General features: G+C 38.6%; 1 protein-coding gene across 1 annotated transcript; it reads right to left on the bottom strand.

Moving 5' to 3' along the window:
* Positions 1-285: 285 nt before the first annotated feature.
* On the bottom strand, positions 286-20,409 carry LOC145770179 (uncharacterized). Its single transcript, XM_082581765.1, has 15 exons — positions 20,358-20,409; positions 19,961-20,100; positions 17,946-18,044; positions 17,530-17,695; positions 17,066-17,262; positions 16,534-16,633; positions 14,804-14,946; positions 14,510-14,589; positions 14,273-14,380; positions 13,589-13,839; positions 13,258-13,416; positions 10,797-10,903; positions 10,101-10,229; positions 1,462-1,654; positions 286-1,132 (listed from the first exon to the last, which is right to left on the bottom strand). The coding sequence occupies exons 1-15, from the start codon at positions 20,407-20,409 to the stop codon at positions 1,086-1,088; spliced, it is 1,971 nt and encodes a 656-aa protein (XP_082437891.1). The 3' UTR covers positions 286-1,085.
* Between the last annotated feature and the right edge of the window lie 599 nt (positions 20,410-21,008).

The raw sequence follows: 21,008 nt of genomic DNA, 5'->3' as shown, positions 1-21,008 counted from the left end.
AGCCTACACTGCTTTCCCTCAACTTGGAGCTTTTTTTTTACAAAATGTAGCCTATTTCAGTAAACTATTACTCAGCTTTTGATGGTGAGAGCATCCTTTGCAAAAAAGTTATTGGCTTATTGCAATATAAGCAATAAACAATCTCAAAGCTCGGAGAGCACCTCGTCTAGACAGATCCTTATTCTAACCAACTCGTCCAAGAAGCGACTGCGCAGCTGAACTGGAGAACTGCATTGACATTTTACAACCTGGACTACAGGTTCAATGGAAGATGAAGTTGCATGGTGAAGTGAACGCTTCTTCATTCAAATAGAATCACAACACGGAGATTTGTGAAGCAAACAAGCGTTATAATGATACTGCAACAAACCTACTTACCTGCCCGCAGCATAAGTTCAAATGATTATTTAGCATATCTGGTGATGGCACTGGTGAATATTTGAAAGTTCAAATTTCGTTCTAAGAGCACAAGGTGGCAGCATGTGGCAATTGAAACGCCATGAAGGAAAATGTGATATTCAAAACTTTTCGTTATATTCATCAATAACCAAAATTTTTCTTAAACTAATTCCTATGAAAATTGGACGAAGCGAAAATAGTCTTTAAGACTATATTATGAACGCACTGCTTTTAAACACAAGACAGTAAAAACACAACATAAAACATCTACTGGCAAATCTCAAAAAATGAGGGTTGTTTATAAAAATATGAAGGCACAGACAAGTCTGGAAAATAAACGATATTTTGGATTTTGTTCATTGTTACATCATCAAGTTGAATCAAGATGAACGGTGAAACTTCTACCACGAAGCATCGTGATGTTATTCTTTGTTAGTTGTGAAACGAGTTACGTCACGAGAATAAGCGTCATATATACATCATCAACAAATTGATAAACGAAATCAGTATTTAGTACTTGCGTGGCAACCAAAAGATTAACAAAGCGAATCTCACTAACATAAACAATAAATCTCATCTTCCACTGGAGCAGAAGATGTTGATCTGTTGCAGATGGACACTTGAGCTCTTCCAGTTTCAGGACACGCTTGACCAACTTCATAAGCATCATGTCAGGGGAACTAGCTTTACACAATATTTTCATTTGTCCCCGAGAAGAAATTTTCCTTCAAATCTAAACAATGAAAATATGATTTTCCTTGAGAAAAGTAGAAAGTTATGAAACCTTCGATTACAAACTTTGATTTTAGTTCATGACGACAATGCTGTTTGTTGCAAAACAATAATACTCTTCGCATGACTATCTCTCCTCCATACAATCATTCATACAATGGTCGGGTTCAGTCAATTGGCGTTCAAATCGATGCAGCCGCTATTGAAGTGTAATATTCAGGAAGTGACGATTTAAGGCAAGGAATGGAGAAACTGTGATGACACAATCCAATTCTTTTAAACAAAAGCGTTTGATATTTGAAATAAAATAAACTTAAAAGCAAGTCTTACCTGAGGCCACAGCATCATCAGATGACGGTATGTGGTTGCTGTTGTTCAGGTCCGTGCTTTCTATCTTGTTGAAGTGAAATGTTTGTTCCTCGCTCGATGATGAAGATCGTTTCAAGTTAGGAAGAGCGTATTCGATGTCATCCATGAATCTGTCTTCTTTCATATTGTTCTTCCAACGAATATTGCGACTCGCCTTGAATTAACATCCAAGTTAGACACAAGATGGCATTCAATTGTTACGGCTGATGATTTTGTAACTAATGTAACCTCCCGTATCACTAAATGCAAGAAAACTTAAAATAAATGTTATGAACTAAAAGGTTTAAGCAAGTCCAAGGCTAGTTTATTAGTTGATTATCAGATTATAGACAATGGAAAGAGACAACGAGGCAGACCACCAGTGCTGTGTCAAGGGGGGGGGGGGGCAAGGGGGGCCCGGCCCCCGGGCCCACCATCTCAGGGGGCCCACAAGTAATAGACTTTTGCGCGTCAGTGTCATGTTTTTTAGCTGCTAAAGTTTACTGCGTGTCCTTCCATTGAGAAGATAATTTAGGTCCGATACCAATGAGATGCCGGGCCTGGGCCCTTATACCAAAATGTATTTGAAACAAAACAGGCTGGTTGCAATTGAATACTTGAAATCAAGAAGGGCCCAATTCCCACAAAAGTGTGTTTAAAATAAATGTGTTGTAGTTATTTTGTGATAGAATTTCAGGGGGCCCACAGGTAATAGACTTTTGCGTTTCAGTAACAATGTGTTTTTTAGTTGTTAAAGTTTACTGCGTGTAGCCTACTTGTCCATTAAGATAAATGTGTTTTAATTATTTTGGTTGTTTATTTTTTCGTATTTTGTGGTAGAACTTTGGAATTAGCAACTGTTGAACTGAAACCACTTTATACACTGGTAGGATCACCATACTTTATAAGCTACTGTTAAACCACGAAGTAGACAGCTCATTTTAAAATAATTGTCATAAATGGGCAAATTATATAAGACATTTGCATAACTTAATTGCAATGCCTTGTCTAAATTTTGCAAAAGCATAGATTGAAACCTTTCTTTAGCATACCGGGTAAGGTGAAAGCGTTCATGTTTTGTAGGTTAGCTTCTCTTTAGCATAAACTTTAAGAGTGAGGTACGATTGATTTTGAAGTCTGCCAATAACTAAACAAGACACATAAAATACTTTTTGTAATACTGGACTAGCTGAAAGTTTGGTTGGTCTATTGATATCCCTTTTAACAATAAAGTATTTTTCTACATCTACTGGTATAACTTGCAAGGTAAAAGTCTTTTTTGAAGTGTCATAAGCTGCAGGCTGTTGCACTTTTAGCTTAACGTTTTGGTTTTACAGGATGTTTTGTTTTCTTAAGCTTTACTTCAAAGTGAATGTTACTGGTTTACAATTGGTAGTCTAGTTCTAGAATGGTGTAACCTTGCTATGTAGCCTACCAAGATTTCATTCAGCATTTCATAAAGAAGATGTCTTGTTTGAACTAGCGACATTCTTGCTTTGAACATTTCAGATTTATAAACAAAACTCTCAAAGAGAAATTCTTTGAAATGGCTGACCATGGAGGTTTGTCACAACCAAGCAAACTTTGCTTTGCCATTGAAGTACATTCGTTTACTATGATTACCAATGGTGCAGAAGTGCTGCAAAAGTTTTGCAGGTGTTCCAAACAATGGAGTGTTTTTTCTCAAAGCTCTTTGCATATTTTTTTTTTTTCAAAAGTTATGTTGAGCCAAATGTTAAACCTTGAATGTACCAGAAACCATGAAGCATTTAATGCTATCTTTACCCATGTCTTTAATTGCTGTGGTAAGAACCAGATAAAGTGACCAGCAGGCCACAAGCTGAAGAACGACCACCAAAAGCAAGGCAAACAATTCAAAAACTGACTTCAAAGGTCAGCAAGTAATAAGCGGACAGCGGACATTGAGTAGTGTAATAATCAATTCACATGCCTTTAGATGTAGGCCATAAAAATGTTTGTCTTATTTGTAGCCTATTCCATTTCTGCAGTCATATTTTGTTTACTGCTAAAAAATTGTAAATAGTAAACAAAATAGCATTTCTCATAGATTAATTAGCATTTCATTTTTAGCATTTACAATCCCGTAATTATAAATATTCCTGACTTTACAGAGGTAGCTATCAGCAAGTGTAACCAGCATGCTTTTAGATACCAAGGTATAACAAGTATTTTATGACAGTTGCCAGGATTTTGTTTGTGATTTCAAATCGTTGCTGCTTTATATTTCATTTCTTTCATTCCAAGCAAAGATGAAGCTATAACTTGATAGACCTGTGTTTACTATAAGTTATATTTCTGCTGTGTTCTGTACACTGCTGGGTTGATGTTTGTTTATGAAGTTATAAAAGTTTAACTAGGTAGTAGTTATTGTGCAGTAAGCATTACAACATTTCATTAAGCACCAGTAACCTATGAACGCTTTCTGAGTACTGCAAAGTTGTCAGTGAGTAATGAAGCTGTTAGACCTTACCTAGAAACCTATTAACTAGTGTTGCACTGTAAATATTGCTCCGTTTTGTTAAAGTTCATAGTAATTTTCTTATGTATGCTGTGATTCCTGTGAAGTAGTTGCAACATGTGATAAAGTTATTAAACTTCATCTACATAAGTCAGCATTCATGACCATGCACCATTTCAATAACAGCTGTCTTTAGCATGACCAATGGTGTTTGCATATGAAAAAAATAATTACATGTTGTAAAGTTAATTTTCAAAAATTCTGTGCCATTCTGTGCTATTATAAATTAACACTGTTCTGTTGTGAATTGAAAGTATATCACTAGATTGGTAACTACTGTTTTTATCATACTAAAGTTCCTGATTATGCACATTTGAGTTTTGAGTACACTTGAGTTTTCATGTTGGCATTTTGAATGGGTAGGCTACTTGGGTAGCTTTTTGAAAGTATTGTAATGGTGAGTGGTTTAATCAATCAATCACTGGTTTATGTTTTTTCACAAAATATTACATCAAATGCACTGGTACATTACATAAAAGTGAGAGAGGAAGGAAGCGAAAGACCTTATGAGGTCACCAAGTCAGCCTCCACCCCGGCGTTCCTATAAGGCAAAACATAATTACCACTTGGTGAAAGTGTTAAAATGTTGTTTGTTAAAGCATTTGTGAATTCACTTTTTTTTTGCACTTCTAAACTGTTTTGCTATGTTATGGCTATACATTTAAAAATAATAGGTTAGTGAAATTTCAAATGCCAATTGTAATTTTTGAAACAAATTGCTTTCAAATGTAACTAACCAATTTAAAATTCTCATAATTTTGTCAATTCTTGTTCGATGTAAAAAATTGTATGAACTCAATGTGACAAGCATGTCAAATTTTTATGCTAACTTCTACTGTGTGATATAAGATCTGGGTTGAATGACCCCTACGCTTCATGACCGTTGCCAGTATGTTTAGAAATCGTTAACACTTTTGGCTTTCATTGCAAGCAAAGGTGTAGCTATGACTTGATAGACCTGTTGTTGTATTTCCATTTGATTAACTTAGATATACCACACTTTAGATTACACACAGACCACTTTATTGTACTTTCTCTTAGCTGAATCTATCTCATGCTCTAGTCTCGTAACAGTCGCACGTAGTACAAACGATAGGCTAGTGAAACGTAACAATGGTTTCTATGACGAAACACTACATCCCTCCTTTTTTTTAAAACTTCAAAATACGGTACAGATCATATAGTTAATGCAGCTTTAACATTGAAAAAACAAGAACATGAATGAGCTTTTATGAACTGCTACAGCTGCACTTTAGTGGCGACTCAATTACGAAACAATTGGTGACACAAACGGTGTGTACATTGTACATAGAACATCAGACCAGGCTATTACTATTTTGACGATATGCCTTAATATGCAAGTATGAAGCAAGACATAAACAAATAAGAAAATTGTTAGTATGTGGTAGGTTACTCCAATACACGTAAAAACAGAACTACACAATATTACCACATACAGTAAACATGTTTATGTGAGAACATAGTCATTAAACCTTGTTGGTTTAGTTATACAGCGAGAAGATCTACGTTCTGGCATTTGTAAACAAGGGGGTGATAGGTTCATTGAATCTGATTCATCGACTGTGACTAGTGGTGAGTCGTAAGTCTCACTTTCACAAGGACTATTGTCTGGACTGATATACTTCTTAAAGAAAGACGAATTACGTTTTAGTTCAATACCATCTTTATCCATAACAGTAACCTCACCCTTTTCTTTCGAGACAACTGTTTGAGGGACAGGTTTAAATGTAGGAGACAATTTAGAAGTTTTAGGATTTCTAACTAAGACTTCATCACCCATTTTTATTTCCGACTCTACAGCCCCCCTTTTTTCGTCAGCATAGCTTTTACTTTTCAATTTGTTCTCCCAATCACGATCTCTGACTTCTTCGTCGAACTGTTGTGGCTCACGACACAATTCTGGAAGTTTCGTTTTCATTTCTCGTCCAAACATCAAATAGTACGGAGATGCACCAGTGGATGACTGTGGTGTCGATCGATAAGCCATCAGGAATTTACTGATCTCCTCTTTCCATTCTTTTCCGTCCACATGTGCAATTCTGATCGCTTTCATCAACGTTCTGTTTTGTCGTTCCACCTCTCCATTTGCTTGTGGCCACAATGGCGTCGACTTTTCATGCTTTATGCCGTACTCGGTTAAGAAATTTTCAAACTCTGAAGAAACAAATTGTGGCCCATTATCAGTTCTCAAAGAAACTGGCACACCGAATCGTGCAAACACAGGCACAATTGCGTCTATTATTTTCGTGGTGGTAGTAGACTTCAAGACAGCTATTTCATAGTACCTACTGTAGTAGTCTACAATAACTAAAATGTTTTCACCGCTTGGCAACGGTCCAAGAATGTCAGCAGAACAAGCTTGCCATGGACCGTTCGGAGGAACCACTCTTGTCATCGGCTCCGGTCTTGCATATTCGCTTGTCACTTGGCAACCATGACATTTCCAACACAACTTCTCTGCATCACTGTCCATTTTAGGCCACCACACTTTCGTGCGTAGTCTATTCTTAGTTTTAACGATTCCCTGGTGTCCTTCATGTGCGAGCTCCAAAACGCGTTCTCGCAAAGACTTTGGAATTACTAGTCGTGTTCCTCTTAAAATTAATTCACCATAACAACAAAGTTCATCCTTGACATGTAAATAGCTAAATTGAGAACACTTTGACCAATCGCCAGATTTGACATATTTCCGAATTTCTTCAAACTCTTTGTCACGAGCAGACTCTCTTTCAATTTCTAGCGGTGTAAATGCAACTGGAGTACTGCTTATTGCTACCAACCTCACAAAATCGTACTCTTCATGCGAACCGTCTTCTTTTGATTGTGTGGAGTTGAGTCTTGATAAGGCATCTGCAATGTTCGTACGTCCCGGTCTGTAAACAACTTTGAAATCATAAGCTTGTAACCTTAAAACCCATCTTTCTATTCCGGCAGAGGGTTTGGACGTTTTGTTATAAATAAACTGTAAAGGTTTATGGTCTGTTTCCAGCTCAAATTCTTTCCCGAACACATACAGATTAAAGCGTTCACATGCCCAAACTAACCCTAAAGCTTCCTTTTCTGTTTGGCTATAACGCTTCTCAATGTCAGAAAGACTCCTTGACGCATAGGCAATTACGCGCCATAACCCATCCTGTAGCTGTGTAAGAACAGCTCCTAAACCGACTGGTGATGCATCTGCAATAATGCGTGTCTTGCAATCGGTTCGGAAAAATGCTAATGCATTAGCTTTGGTCATCAATGATTTCAGCTGTTCAAAAGCTTGTTGCTGCTTCTGCTTCCACTCAAATTTAACTTCTTTCTTTGTCAGATCAAGTATAGGCCTAGCGATCGTAGCAAGATTTGGAATAAATTTAGAAGAGTATTGAACCAATCCCATAAATGATCTTGCTTCACTTGAAGTTTTCGGTGGTTCTGCATTCAGTATTGCTGCGACTTTTTCCTCGCTAAGACTGACACCTTGCTTGCTCAGATTGTGTCCAAAAAATGTCAGCTTCGGTAAACGAAATTTGCATTTATGTTTGTTCAAGGTTAATCCGGCTTCCAGTAGTTTTTCTAAAACATTAATCAATCTTTGATCATGTTCTTCTTTGTTGTTCCCGTACACAATTACATCGTCTGCGATGTTGGCTACTCCTTGACATTTCTTCAACACATCGCACAGAATCTTTTGGTACTTCTCTGGAGCGGAGTTGATTCCAAACATCAAACGTTTATAGCGATACAGTCCTTTATGCGTCACAAATGTTGTGATGTAACGACTTTCTGGCTCTAACATAATTTGATGGAAACCCCACTTTAAATCGAGTTTACTAAACATAGTGCTACCATTCATTCGATGCAACAAATCTTCAATTGTTGAAATGGGATGTCGTTCCCGGATGATTGCTTCATTCGCTCGACGCATGTCTACACACAATCGTACATCCCCATCTGGCTTTGGGATAATAACAACGGGTGAAACCCAACCTGTAGGTCCCTCGGGAACTTCTTCAATGATGTCTGCGTCGAGTAGGTCTTGCAATTTGCACTCAACTTTACCCCTAAGTTGAAATGGAACTTTACGTACTGGTTGAGCTACGGGCTTTACCGATGTGTCAATGTATAACTTTAATTCATAATTTTTTAAAAGTCCCACCCCATTAAACAGTTTAGGGTAACTATCAAAAACATCATTACACAGATTGTTTACACGTGAAGGGCCAATACGCAATACACTCAATTTTTCTGCAGTATCTCTACTTAAGAGACTAGGTGCATCACAGTTAACTACAATAAAATCAGTTACACAGGCACAATTAGTATCCTCACAAATTACGTCTGCAGTAAAGGTACCTAGTGTAGGTAACGGTGTAGTAATCCCATATGAATACAAAGATTTAGCAGATTTTCGACATTGGGCAACAACATTACGACATTTTAACCATTCCCAAGTATCTTTACTAATCACATTACTGGCAGCACCTGAATCGATCAAAACATCAGATAATTTTACACCACCAACTTTCAAAGTTATTGTACAAGAGTTCTTACGTGTCCCTCGCAAGTTGAAAACTTCTTTGTTGCTCTCCTCGTTTTCTGCGAAAATAAAAGTCTTTCCTTCTTCTTCCTCTAATGTATTGGTATTGGACTTGCGCTGCACTGGTCTCCGCGACGGCGTACTCCGATTCATCTTGACGTCAGAAGGATATTGTGACGTCACACATCTATTCGTTCGGGACCGTGTTCGACATTGTAAAGCAAAATGTCCGACTTTGCCACATTTGTTACATTGCTTGCCTCTTGCTGGGCATTGTTGATCAAACTTAAAATGTCCAGTTTTACCACAAGCAAAACATACTTTCCCTTCCTTCTTAATTGAAGGCAATGCGCGTCGATGCTCTGGGTGGCGCACTTCGTTGACATGAACTGATGACGTAGGCTGCATTGTCTTTAATTGATTTTCGACATCTTCATAAGCTTTTGCAATAACTATTGCATCATTCAAAACTAGATTATTTTTTTCGAGCAACTTCCTTCTCAATATGTTAGAAGCACATTTTTCAATAACTTGATCCCGAATGTAGTCATTTCTATTGGTTCCAAATTCACACAACGTTGCTTGCTGGCGCAAGCGGCAAATAAATTTATCAATGATCTCGTCTTGGGCTTGCGTCAACTGCCGAAACTTGTATCTTTCAAAAGGAACATTACATTTAGGCAAAATGTACTCATCCAAAATTGCTAGAGTATAATATCGTTAAAAGACTTACTGTCGTCATTTTCGTCCACGAGGCTGAAATAAACTTCTTGAACCTCTTCTCCAGCTGTGTGTAACAACAACGCTTGCTTTTGTTTATCGTCTGCGATTCCTTTACTGACTATAAAAAGAGAAAATGACCTTTTCCACTGCTTCCATCTTTGTCCTAAACCATGTGGATCACCTTGCACTTGAAACGATTTGAGACTGCCTAGTTCGCAGACCAGCGGGTTGCTTCGGGCTACAGTAACTTGTTCAGCCATCTTTCACTTAAATCCTCGTCGCCATTGTTGTATTTCCATTTGATTAACTTAGATATACCACACTTTAGATTACACACAGACCACTTTATTGTACTTTCTCTTAGCTGAATCTATCTCATGCTCTAGTCTCGTAACAGTCGCACGTAGTACAAACAATAGGCTAGTGAAACGTAACAATGGTTTCTATGACGAAACACTACACCTGTGTTTGCTCTTATTTACATTTGTATTGTTTTCTCAACTGGTGAGAAAGTCTAGTGAAGTGAACCACCTTTCCACATCAGTGCAGTTAACATACACACTATATTATCATAAGTCTGCTTGCCGATAAGGGGCCCAAAATTATTTTGGCCCCGGGGCCCACCAAGGGCTTAACACAGCACTGCAGACCACCAAGACGATGCATGACAACATCCAGGCATGGACCGAACTCAATTTAACGACACTGGGCGAGCTAGTTCAAAACCGTGACTCATGGAGGCAGATGACCGATGTTGAAGCGCAATCTGCTTCTAGTGGAAATACAGACATGTCATTTTTACAACGTTTTACTTCTCACCTTCAGGGCTACCATCAGTTCTTGTGAGAATTCTTCTCCTCTTTCAGTGGACCGTTTCAAAGCGGATCTTGCTCCCGGTGCTCGAACAATGATTAGCTTTGTTTTGTTCTTCATCATATTTATATATCCCTGAAAATATAAACAAATGAACAAGTTTATTTTTACCTACTTCGTAACACTTTTCTGGGAAGTAAAACAACCGGCTCTTAAAACAAAGTTTAACCACCCAACACATGTCCTTGCCTTCCCTGAGTGCATCATATTTTTCCTGCATATCTCTAACGTAGAAAAAGTGTTTAACAACTAGCATATCTTCACATCATTATTTCATCAATATCATCATAAGCATGTTTGTAAGCTGCATAGCCGAGTGGTGAAAGCATTGATACAGCATTCTAAATGGCGCCGGTTTGACACCGCTCACGAGCATGCGGCTGTGTCTTGAGAGGACATCTGAAGGTAGATACGAAGATTGACTTCCATCCAGTCCACTTAATCTAAGTCCTTAAGAGCTAGGCGTAAGCGTGGCTGAGAAAAACATCATTAACACTTCAACATCATAAGCATCGTATCTCATCATCTTGTTTATCGAAAAACGTTTCAGAAGCAACTACTTTGAAAAGTGCATCCTTTTTTTGTTTGTATGTTCTATAAAAAACAGTATATGATGCAAATACATCATAATTGAACACCGACCTGTTGCGCTTCAAAGCGAGCCCATCTTTCTTCGACGTAAGCATCTGTCAGAACGATGACCATTCGATGGCTATGGTTCAAATTCTTAAGGAGGGTTTCAACAGTTGCTGAAATCAAAAATATTCTGCTATCAAGAAAGTAAAAGCAGACAACTCTTGGGTATCGTGGTTTGCAATCAATTGACATTTTCACACTTTTCAACATCCAAGAGGAAGCATCATCTATTCGCTTTGAAAGTTGATGGTATACAGTCAAGTTTCAACAGTTGCTGTAATCATAAACTATTACGGTACACATATTTTCACAACATGCTAACGCATCACAACACCAGATCTAGTGTGTGTCAATGTTTCTCTAGAAAGGCTTATCGTTCGATATCACGTCATTCAAACTTTGTGAACAGGTCAGGTTTTATGAGAAGATATTTTGGGCCCACTACAAATTAGATTCTTAGGATTCATACCAAGATACTTTTAACCCATTTACGGCGGTGTCCTTTTAAAAGGACATCGTTTTGAATGACTCAGTATTGCATCATCTTATTTTGATTGAATCATTTTGGACTTGCTAGGAGTTGTTTAGGATCTGTTTTGGAAGGTGTTGATAAATATTTGCGAACAACGTACTTTTTCTGAATTTTGTGAAAGTTTGAAGATTGTTGAAAAATGAGAAGAACCAGAAGTGGTGAAGTGAGGAGGAACATGCAAGTTTTATTGCCTATTAGTAATAGATAATATGAATTATGTCTTTTAATAGTTTGACACTCTATAATATTGTGCTTCTTACTACACTTTAATTTGTGTAAGATTTTGCTTCTTTTGTTTGTTTATTTTGCTTTATATTTATTGTTGCCTTTTAAAAGGACACCGGCCACATAGCCAAATTTATTTGGCTGTTTGTTACGCTGTTAAAGGATATTGAATATCGTATAAAAGCAGCACATTATGCCTATGGAACACTTAACCATCGTGTTTTCAACAACCATGCTATATCTATTCGCTCAAAAATTCTGGTTCTCCAGGCAGTCGTTCTATCCACCCTTCTTTATGCTTGTGAAACCTGGACATTATACCGCTGTGACATCAAACGTCTTACCACTCAAACGTCTTACCACACCGGCTGCATAGCCGAGTGGTGAGAACACTGGAACGGCAATCGAAAGGGCGCCGGTTCGACACCACTCAAGAGCATGCGGCTGTGTCTGTGGCAGGACACTTGAAAGCATGCCTGAAGGTAGACACGAAGATTGGCTTCCTTGCCTTCCCGTCCACTTAATCTAAATCTTCAACCACCGGGTGTAAGCCTGGATACGACAAATAAAACATCAAACGTCTTGAAAATTTCCAGCAGAATAAACGGAGTCAAATGCTAGGCATTCGTTGGGAAGATTGTTTCACCAATGAGGCAATCCTTGATCGCGCTAGGTTGTCCAGTTCAGATGTCACCATACAGTATCGCAACACCGCCTTCGCTGGCAGGACATGTCATACGAATAGACCCAACGAGGCTTCCACGAATAATGCTTTATGGTGAACTAGAGACAGGGAAAAGACCCCCGGAAGACCAAAAATGAGATACAAGGATCAGCTGAAAGTGTCCCTCAGCAATGCAAACATTAATCTGGAGTCATGGGAACAACTTGCTAGTGACAAATCACTCTGGAAAAAAAATTCTAGGGAAGGCACGGAAATTTTCGAAAAAAAAACAGGATACAAAAAGCCCAAACAAAAACGAAACACTAGAAAAGCTAAGGCTACCACGTCCCCCACCCTCCATACACTGTGACTTTTGCCCACGTCTTTTCCATCATAGACTGGGTCTCCAAAGCCAGATACGACATCACCATCCAAAGCCAAATTCGATTTAACGACCAAACCAATGCTCGGACACGAGCTGGAGCCGACGACGACGACTGTCAGTGACGTATAGTTAGGGTTTGTGCCGCTGAGGCAGACCATAATTTTTCCACCCCAGATCACGTGAAGTAGGAGCCAGCAAATAGAATTCGAGCCAAATTCGTTTCAAAAAAAAATTTTACTATGCCTTTTTGTTTACAATTAAAAATTCTGCCGCCCACAAGCTGCCGACCGGGGGGGAGAGGGGACTGCTTACTGGGGGGACCGACCTCCCACTAGCTACGCCGATGGTTACCGTGAATATAATAGGTGTATTGTTTATACAATAATTTTGAAACGTCGTTTAAGAAAGATCTGACCAATTTCTACCGAAACAAACACCTGTATCTGGGGGTTTCAAATTTTTTTAACATACCTAAAAAGTTATGACAATACAACTTTGTGGCTGAAATATCACCCAAAAAGAGCAACGGGAACTTGTGGTGGATTTTAATGGGTTAAGAAGAACGCAAATATTACCCATGAACTCACAAATTCACAAACCAAAAAGCTAATGAGAGAAAAAGCTAATGATACTTCGATAGGCGACCAACTGTAAAACTTACATCCTCCTTTGCTATCCTCATGCTTGTCATAGAAGCTGTAGTTCATCTTATCCATGCGTTTCTTGATGCAATGAACTATCTTCCTGGTATGTTCCCTGGCTTCATCTGCAAGATCACTTGAAAACAAATAGGAAATGATAGCCACAAACTTTTTGTTATCTGTAAAATAAGCAAACACAAAAATTGTTAGACGGTTTATTGAGCAACAGATAATCCACAGAAGCAATCTAGAACGTCAGACTTTCAAAGAGGTTTGTAAGAACAAAGGCAAAAACATTGTAAAAGAGAACTACAACCAACCAGCTGAATCAATCGATAGACATTTCCATACCTTCTATTGGTTGCCAGAAATGACGACGAATAAACAGAAGAATTTGGATCCAGTTGTACCAGATCAGGCCGATGGCAACAACAATTGCTGTTGGCACAGCTAGCACGGACACGGGTATGGTGATGATGTGTGCCATGGCTGGGTTGAATCTGGCTGGGTTGAAGGTGAGAATGAAATTCCAAGGCTCGCTCCATAAGTTTTCATAACGCAACTTGACTTGGTACACACCAGCGTCGGATTTCTTTATATTGCTGCAATAACAAGTTGATTAGATTATTAAAAGTTAAATTAATACAAATGTAGAAGTTAACTGTCCTACAAAATAAATGCTGCTGCAAATCGCATTAAACTTCAACATGTGGATTTTGCGTTTGTTTTTTCCAAGTAAACGCTATAAAATTAATTTCATGGACATCTATTTATTCTGTAAATGCTAATCAACAACACCATTATTTACACATATTCTGCATTTGAAAAAATTGAAAATCGACAAACTTTGCCAACTGATCCGTGTTTAGAGGTTGAGATTTAACGTGACGTAAAGGTTTTAATAGAAGACACGTGTCACATATCTTCTGCTGCATACACACGTCATCATAACAAACGTAAATTGTAAATTATGTAAACTTTTTGAAAGAATATTTTTATACAATTGACAAATCAGGTGACATGCGGATCAATTACCTCAATGTGTAACGTATCTTGAAAGTATTCTTGTCTTGATGCATATTCAGCTCTTGGTCATCAGCCGTGTACCAAAAGCATTTTGTTCCCAAGTTGTAGAAGTCAACTCTGGAATGCAACAGTTGTTGAACAGCTTCGTTGGTAGAAACAGAAAATGTAAGCAGCGTTTTTTTGTCGAGCTACATCTGGTATCAAAAGTAATATGTTGCAAGTAGTTATTGCATAACGACAACTCACATGTCACAAGTAGCTTTGCCACCGCTTTGCTCTGACGAAAGGTATAGTGTCTGACAGTTGTAGAAGCCATCACCGTCGATCTATAAAGCAAAAATAAAACAATATATTTTGTCTTACGCATGAACCATGATGACGATAAAGATTGATAGATCTTTGCCTGAGATGACATGAATGAAACACAACAGCAATTTGTCCACTGAGAATATCATGAAAAATATTAACAGGTTCATTTTTACCTGTTAAAAAAGATACTTGTTCAAAAAAGATTTCAAAAGCACAATTAGAATATCCTACCTTGGTCCATTGAACCTCCAACTGATCTTTTTCTATTTTGGCATTACTGGATTGCACAGAGCATTCAATCTCCACAGATTCTTCTTCATAGAAGTGTTTGATTGTATTACATTGTACGGTAGGAACAGATCTTTCAATAGTATCTTTGAAGAAATAATAATAACAACACTTTAAGGGCGATGAAAAGTTTTGTGAAAGACTCGTGCGATACTCACAAGGCGATACTGACGAGGCGAAACGGACGAGGCGATACTCACGAGGCGATACTGACGAGGCGAAACGGACGAGGCGATACTCACGAGGTGATACTGACGAGGCGATACTGACGAGGCGATATTAACGAGGCGATACTGACGAGGCGATACTGACGAAGCCATACTGACGAAGCGATACTGACGAGGCGATACTGACCAGGCCATACTGACGAAGCGATACTCACGAGGCGGTACTGACGAGGCGATACTGACGAGGCAATACTGATGAGGCGATGCTGACGAGGCGATACTGACGAGGTGATACTGACGAGGTGATACTGACGAGGCGATACTGATGAAGCGATACTGACAAAGCGATACTGACGAGGCGATACTGACGAGGAGGTACTGACGAGGCGATATTGACGAAGAGGCCATACTGACGAGGCGATACTGACGAAGCAATACTGACGAGGCGATACTGACGAGGCGACGCTGACGAGGCAATATTCATGAGGCGATACTGACGAAGCGATACTGATGAGGCGATACTGACAAGGCGATACTGACGAGGCGATACTGACGAGGCGACACTGACGAGGCGGTACTAACGAGGTGATGCTGACGAGACGATGCTGACAAGCGATACCGATGAAGCGATAGTGACGAGGTGATGCTGACGAGGCGATACTGACAAAGCGATATTGACGAGGCGATACTGACGAGGCGATACTGACGAGGCGATAGTGACAAGGCGATTCTGACGAGGCGTTACTGACGAGGCGAAGCTGACGAGGCGATTCTGGCGAAGCGATACTCACGAAGCGATACTGACAAGTCGATACTGACAAGGCGATACTGACGAAGCGATACTCACGAGGCGATACTCACGAGGCGATACCGACGAGGCGATACTGATGAGGCGATACTGATGAGGCGATACTGACGAGGCGATACTCATGAGGCGATACTGATGAGGCGATACTGACGAGGCGATACTGACGAGGCAGTACTGATGAGGCGGTACTGCCGAGGCGATACTGACGAGGCGATGCTGACAAGGCGATACTGATGAGGCGATACTGACGAGGCGATGCTGACGAGGCGATACTGACGAGGCCAACCTAAACGTTGCTCTCATCTGTTCTTGCCTTATGCAATCGACCGCCAAACAAAATGAAGTAGTTTAGTAGTGGAAGTGGCAACAAGTAACAATTATTTACATGTATAACATTTATAATGATTAACATACGCGTAAGTTTCATAAATGTGTGCAAAGTTAAACGCTTTTGAAAATGAATGGACGACTTTTTAATCATGGAAGAATTTAGCATGGTTTAGTGTAGCTGCTATTACTTTACAGGTATTGCCCAAATTGAATGCTTCAATAAAATGGACATGTTACATTGTTACCGAGACAACACGACATCTGCTATGTGAAGATTGATAGAATGAATGTTTTAAAATTTTCTGATGGTTTTCAGATCACGAAATCGTAAGTTTTGTCTGGAAAATCTAAAAGTAACATTAACTTACTTTCGACGCAAACAGCGTAGTGGACAACGTAGGCTGTTTGATCATTATAGACGACGTTGCAGCTGTAAATCCCCGGATCATAGTAATTCAGTCTGTATTTCTGAAATATATCACATGCTTTGTCACAATGTAAACAATCAAGCTGTCAATCTATCATTGAACATGGAGTGGATCTAATTAGGCAACGGCAAGTGACGCACCGGGATCAATAACTTTGACGTCAAAATCAGTGTTGCCATTCTGTTGTTTTAATTCTGCTTTGTTCCAGCTTTTGTAAGAGTTTTGTAGCTTTTTGTATATTTGCATAAAATATTACAATATCATCACATTGAGATGCAAAATGAACTTAATATACTTTACAAATGTGGTGAGCACACGTACAAATAAAATGTGTTCATCAACTATTCTTCGATTGTAATAAAATCATTGCAAATATACTTAATTACCTCAGAAGTGAAACAACATGTATCACAAAAACTAGTGGTGGTGCGTTCAACAGTTTGAATTTAATTGGAAACTCTGTTTTCCTTACCCAGATGCTGTCAGGATGAGGTGGGTTGCTCACTTGTTCACCACCGTTGCTTGTACGAAGATCATTGCTGTAATTCTCACAAGTTCTATCCTCGATCATTGAGTAATCCTTGTTAAGCTTCGTCCGATACCAAGTTGTGTTGTAGTGCGAGGTTGGCACTTCTGGAGGGAATACAGCCTCGTTTCCAGCGTCTGGGGCTAAAAGAGTTAAAGATTAAAACTTAATCAGTTTTGAGTTGGAAACTGTAAATCCTCAATTGCAGCTCATTTTTGTTCATCACTGTAAACCAGTGGTTTCCAATTTAAGGGCCGCTGCACCTTGAGGTGCCATTTGGAACAACTGCTGTAAACGTTATCGGTTTGTAGTTTTTCTTATTGCCAGATACGATTCTATCAGTTCTACAACATTTTGAAAAATTTATAAAATCGATACAAACATCTTTAACCAAACAGCAGATATGATACCTGTAATGCAATCTAAACGCAATTCATCTCCAAATCGGAGCCGTTTGTATACAAAGCTGACGTTTCGTTCAAGGTAATAGTCGACATCATCTACGCATGATCGGGCTGGCAAAGGACGTAGTTCGATTGTGACGTTTGTGCTGAAGCATTGTGAACCATTGATTACCTTCAATAATAATAGAATCGTGTTATTCAATAGACAACTACAACAATCAACAAGTATCATCTGATTGAAGTTTTATTAGGAAGATAATTGGATAATCATGTGATGCACTTGAAATGGCATTGTAGGCTAAAACATCATCAAGAAGATTGCAATTATCTTTGCTCAAGTTTGCAAGCTGAGTCGCATAGACAATCACGTACATCATATTGGAGCAAGGTTTCTCCTTTGTGAAAATGCATTACTAACGCACCTGAGATAATATGTACGTAGATGATTGTGGTGACGTCATATTCAAAGAGATGCTGATGTTTGAAAGTTGGGGGGAAAGATCTTTTGATGAAACTAAGCACTAAAAACATAAAACAATAATAACTTTGACCAAGGAAATAAAACCAAGGACTCACGAAGAAAATTGTTTGTTAAATTAATGTTGTTTGCTCATGCCTTGGAATGAAATCAAAATCTCGCTAGAGCAACTGTAACGATACTCTAGACCAGTGGTTCCCAACCTTTTTGTTGTCACGGATCCCTTTAGACAATTTATTAATTCTGCGGACCCCTACCTAAATTTTGCCTGAAATTCAATTAACATAGCCTACTATTTACTATTGTAATAATTATGCTACTCAACTACTGTACTGTGTCATATTGCATTACCGCTATGACTCCTGCAGCAAATATCAGGTTAAACAGTTGCTCAAATAAAAAAAATGAATGAATTGTTCAAGAAATGTCAGCAGTATTTGAATATTAAGGTGACCCAAGCGCCATGCCGAAACTTTTTCAACGTAAGCAAATTTAATGAGAGGGCTGTTGTTGCCTTTCCTGAACTAAACGACTGAACTATGGTTGAGTTTTTGACAATGCACGCATAACGCAACACGCATGTCATCTTCAACGTCCAGGCGATTTCGATGTTTAGTTTTTATTGTAACAAGAGCTGAGAATCCTGCCTCGCAAAGGTATGTGCTTATGAATGGTAACAAAACAATAATCGCTCGCTTTGCCAAGAATGGGTAAGTTTGCAGTTGTGAGCACCAAAATTCTTCCACAGTTTTTGAATGAAATTCAATGCGTGATAACTCTTTTGATCTCAAATCAATTAGGTCATCTTTACTGAGATCGTCATCGCTAATGTTATTCAAGTCAAAAAGAAAAGGATTTCGAATCCATGTTTCAACTTCGTTCGGCAGGAGTTCTAAATTAAAATAACGTTGAAATGAGATTTGCAGGGTTTCCAAGTGTGCGCAAAAATTTTCTCTCATAGAGATCAAAAGAGTACATTCTCTTTGAGTTTCATCCATCGAGATAAAATCTTCCAACAGCGGAAAGTTAGCGTAATTACCTGCTTCCAATCTGCGTTTCCAAACCGGCAACTTGGCTAAAAACGCTTTCAGTTTATCAGCTGCATCAATTATCGTCACGCCTGGTCCTTGAATGCCAAGATTAACATTGTTAATATGACCGAAAATATCGGCTAAGTAGGCCCTGACGTATAAAAACTTTTTCTCTCAAACAATTTTGAGAGGGACTTCCTTTTGCTTTCAAAAGAGTTAATACCTCATTTTTTAGCTGCTGTAGTCGTTTTAAAACTTCTCTAGATAACCAACGTACCTCAGAATGATACAAAAGCACTTCGTAATCTGACCCTTCTTCTTGAAAGAGCGCTTTAAAAGTACGATGGTTTACTGCTTTGCTTTTCATGAAATTAACGACTTTCATTATGTTATGTTACTTATGAGGTAAACTTTGGTTGCACCGCATGCTTTCGATTACGTAATAGACTAGCCAATCCTGATTAGACTGTAATCGACATGCGTTGTAGTAGATGTAGTTTAAGGTCAATGTACAGTTGTACACACTATAGGCAGCCGCGTAGATTTATTTTAATGCATACCTGTACAGTTTATTCTCGCGGGCTTGAGCTTGACACATTTGCATTTAAAGAGAGAAATGAAAGTTAAAAGATCGCTTTTCGTTTTTTTTTCCAAAATTTGTCAAGGTAATCCCGGACCCCCAAATGCTTTCTCACGGACCCCAGGTTGGGAACCACTGCGCTAGAGGAAGCATCGTTGCCACTTCTACTTACCTCTGGAAATGGAAATATGACAGATTTGTCATAGCTATGATTGTAACATTATTTGCTCTTAAAATTGTTTATACATTTCAACATATTTGACCGTGTTCTAGTAGGCCGTGAATGAACATCCAACATAACAATATCCTTTAAAATACAAAACAACAAACATTTTTATTTGGTCTTACCAGCGAATTGGATGAAGTCAATGGCACTCCACTAGACTCCACAAGATCATCACAACTCAGCGTGAACGGCCAGTCAACATAAACAATTGTTCTGTCGGTTGTTTTAGGGGGTACAACGGTACAAGTCTTCAGAAAATCACCTGCATATATGACGTGTATACTATTGTAAAATATACGATAGCATAAGATGTAGGCTAACAATGAGCAAAATTGCAGAGGCAATTTATTATATTGAGTTGAATAGTTAAGCATTGACAGATGTTCATCCATGTATAAACCAATTTGATAAACTTGATGCAGTATAAGAAACTACTCGACTCTTTGTTTTATGTGACTACATTTTCTTATCGCTCGTTTGGAATACAGCAATGAATATGAAATAATAGACACCACTCACCTGTGACTTCAAAAGGAACTTGACTGTTCGCAAGGTGAAATTGTGATGTCATAATTATAGCACCAATCACAAGATAGAATGAAGAAATAATTGAAAAACTCATTGAAGTGGTTGACATGGTAACTAATGGTTGTTGTATAATAAAGTTAAAAAATTGCGTCTGTTAGACAACAAGAGTTGTTATTGTGACATGCAGCATTGATACAAATTGTCACTTTTATTAACAGAAAGTTTGAATTGTAGCCTTGGCTTCATGTGTCTTCACTTGTACTATAGGATAGCTGTCAGACTAGATGCGACTTTTTCCTTGCCAACGAAAATTACTTTTGTCCTTTGGGCTAGTGAAATACAAACGCCATAATCCGGGCGTAACAAACCAAGGGCACCGTCCCATGAAGGTTAGTTTATAAACTGATTTTATTTTCGTTGATATTTTACGTTGCGGCACACCTAGCATCATCTCATCTCACGGCAGACCACTGTGCTTGACACACCGATTGCGGAGCACTGAGCTAGAACAAACTTTTCAAATTGATTGCCTCGGCACACTGGTGTGACCCCAAGTGTTTTGCAAAAATGGTTTGAATGTTGCAGCCTTAGCACAAAGCTGTAAAGTGTCAAATTAGTTTAAAAAGGATCATTTGCTTTCCT

Source organism: Aplidium turbinatum, chromosome 5 (assembly GCF_918807975.1).
Source record: "Aplidium turbinatum chromosome 5, kaAplTurb1.1, whole genome shotgun sequence".
NCBI lineage: Eukaryota > Metazoa > Chordata > Ascidiacea > Aplousobranchia > Polyclinidae > Aplidium > Aplidium turbinatum.
The sequence above is the reverse complement of the archived record's forward strand: the minus strand, read 5'-3'. Positions and strand labels throughout refer to the sequence as shown.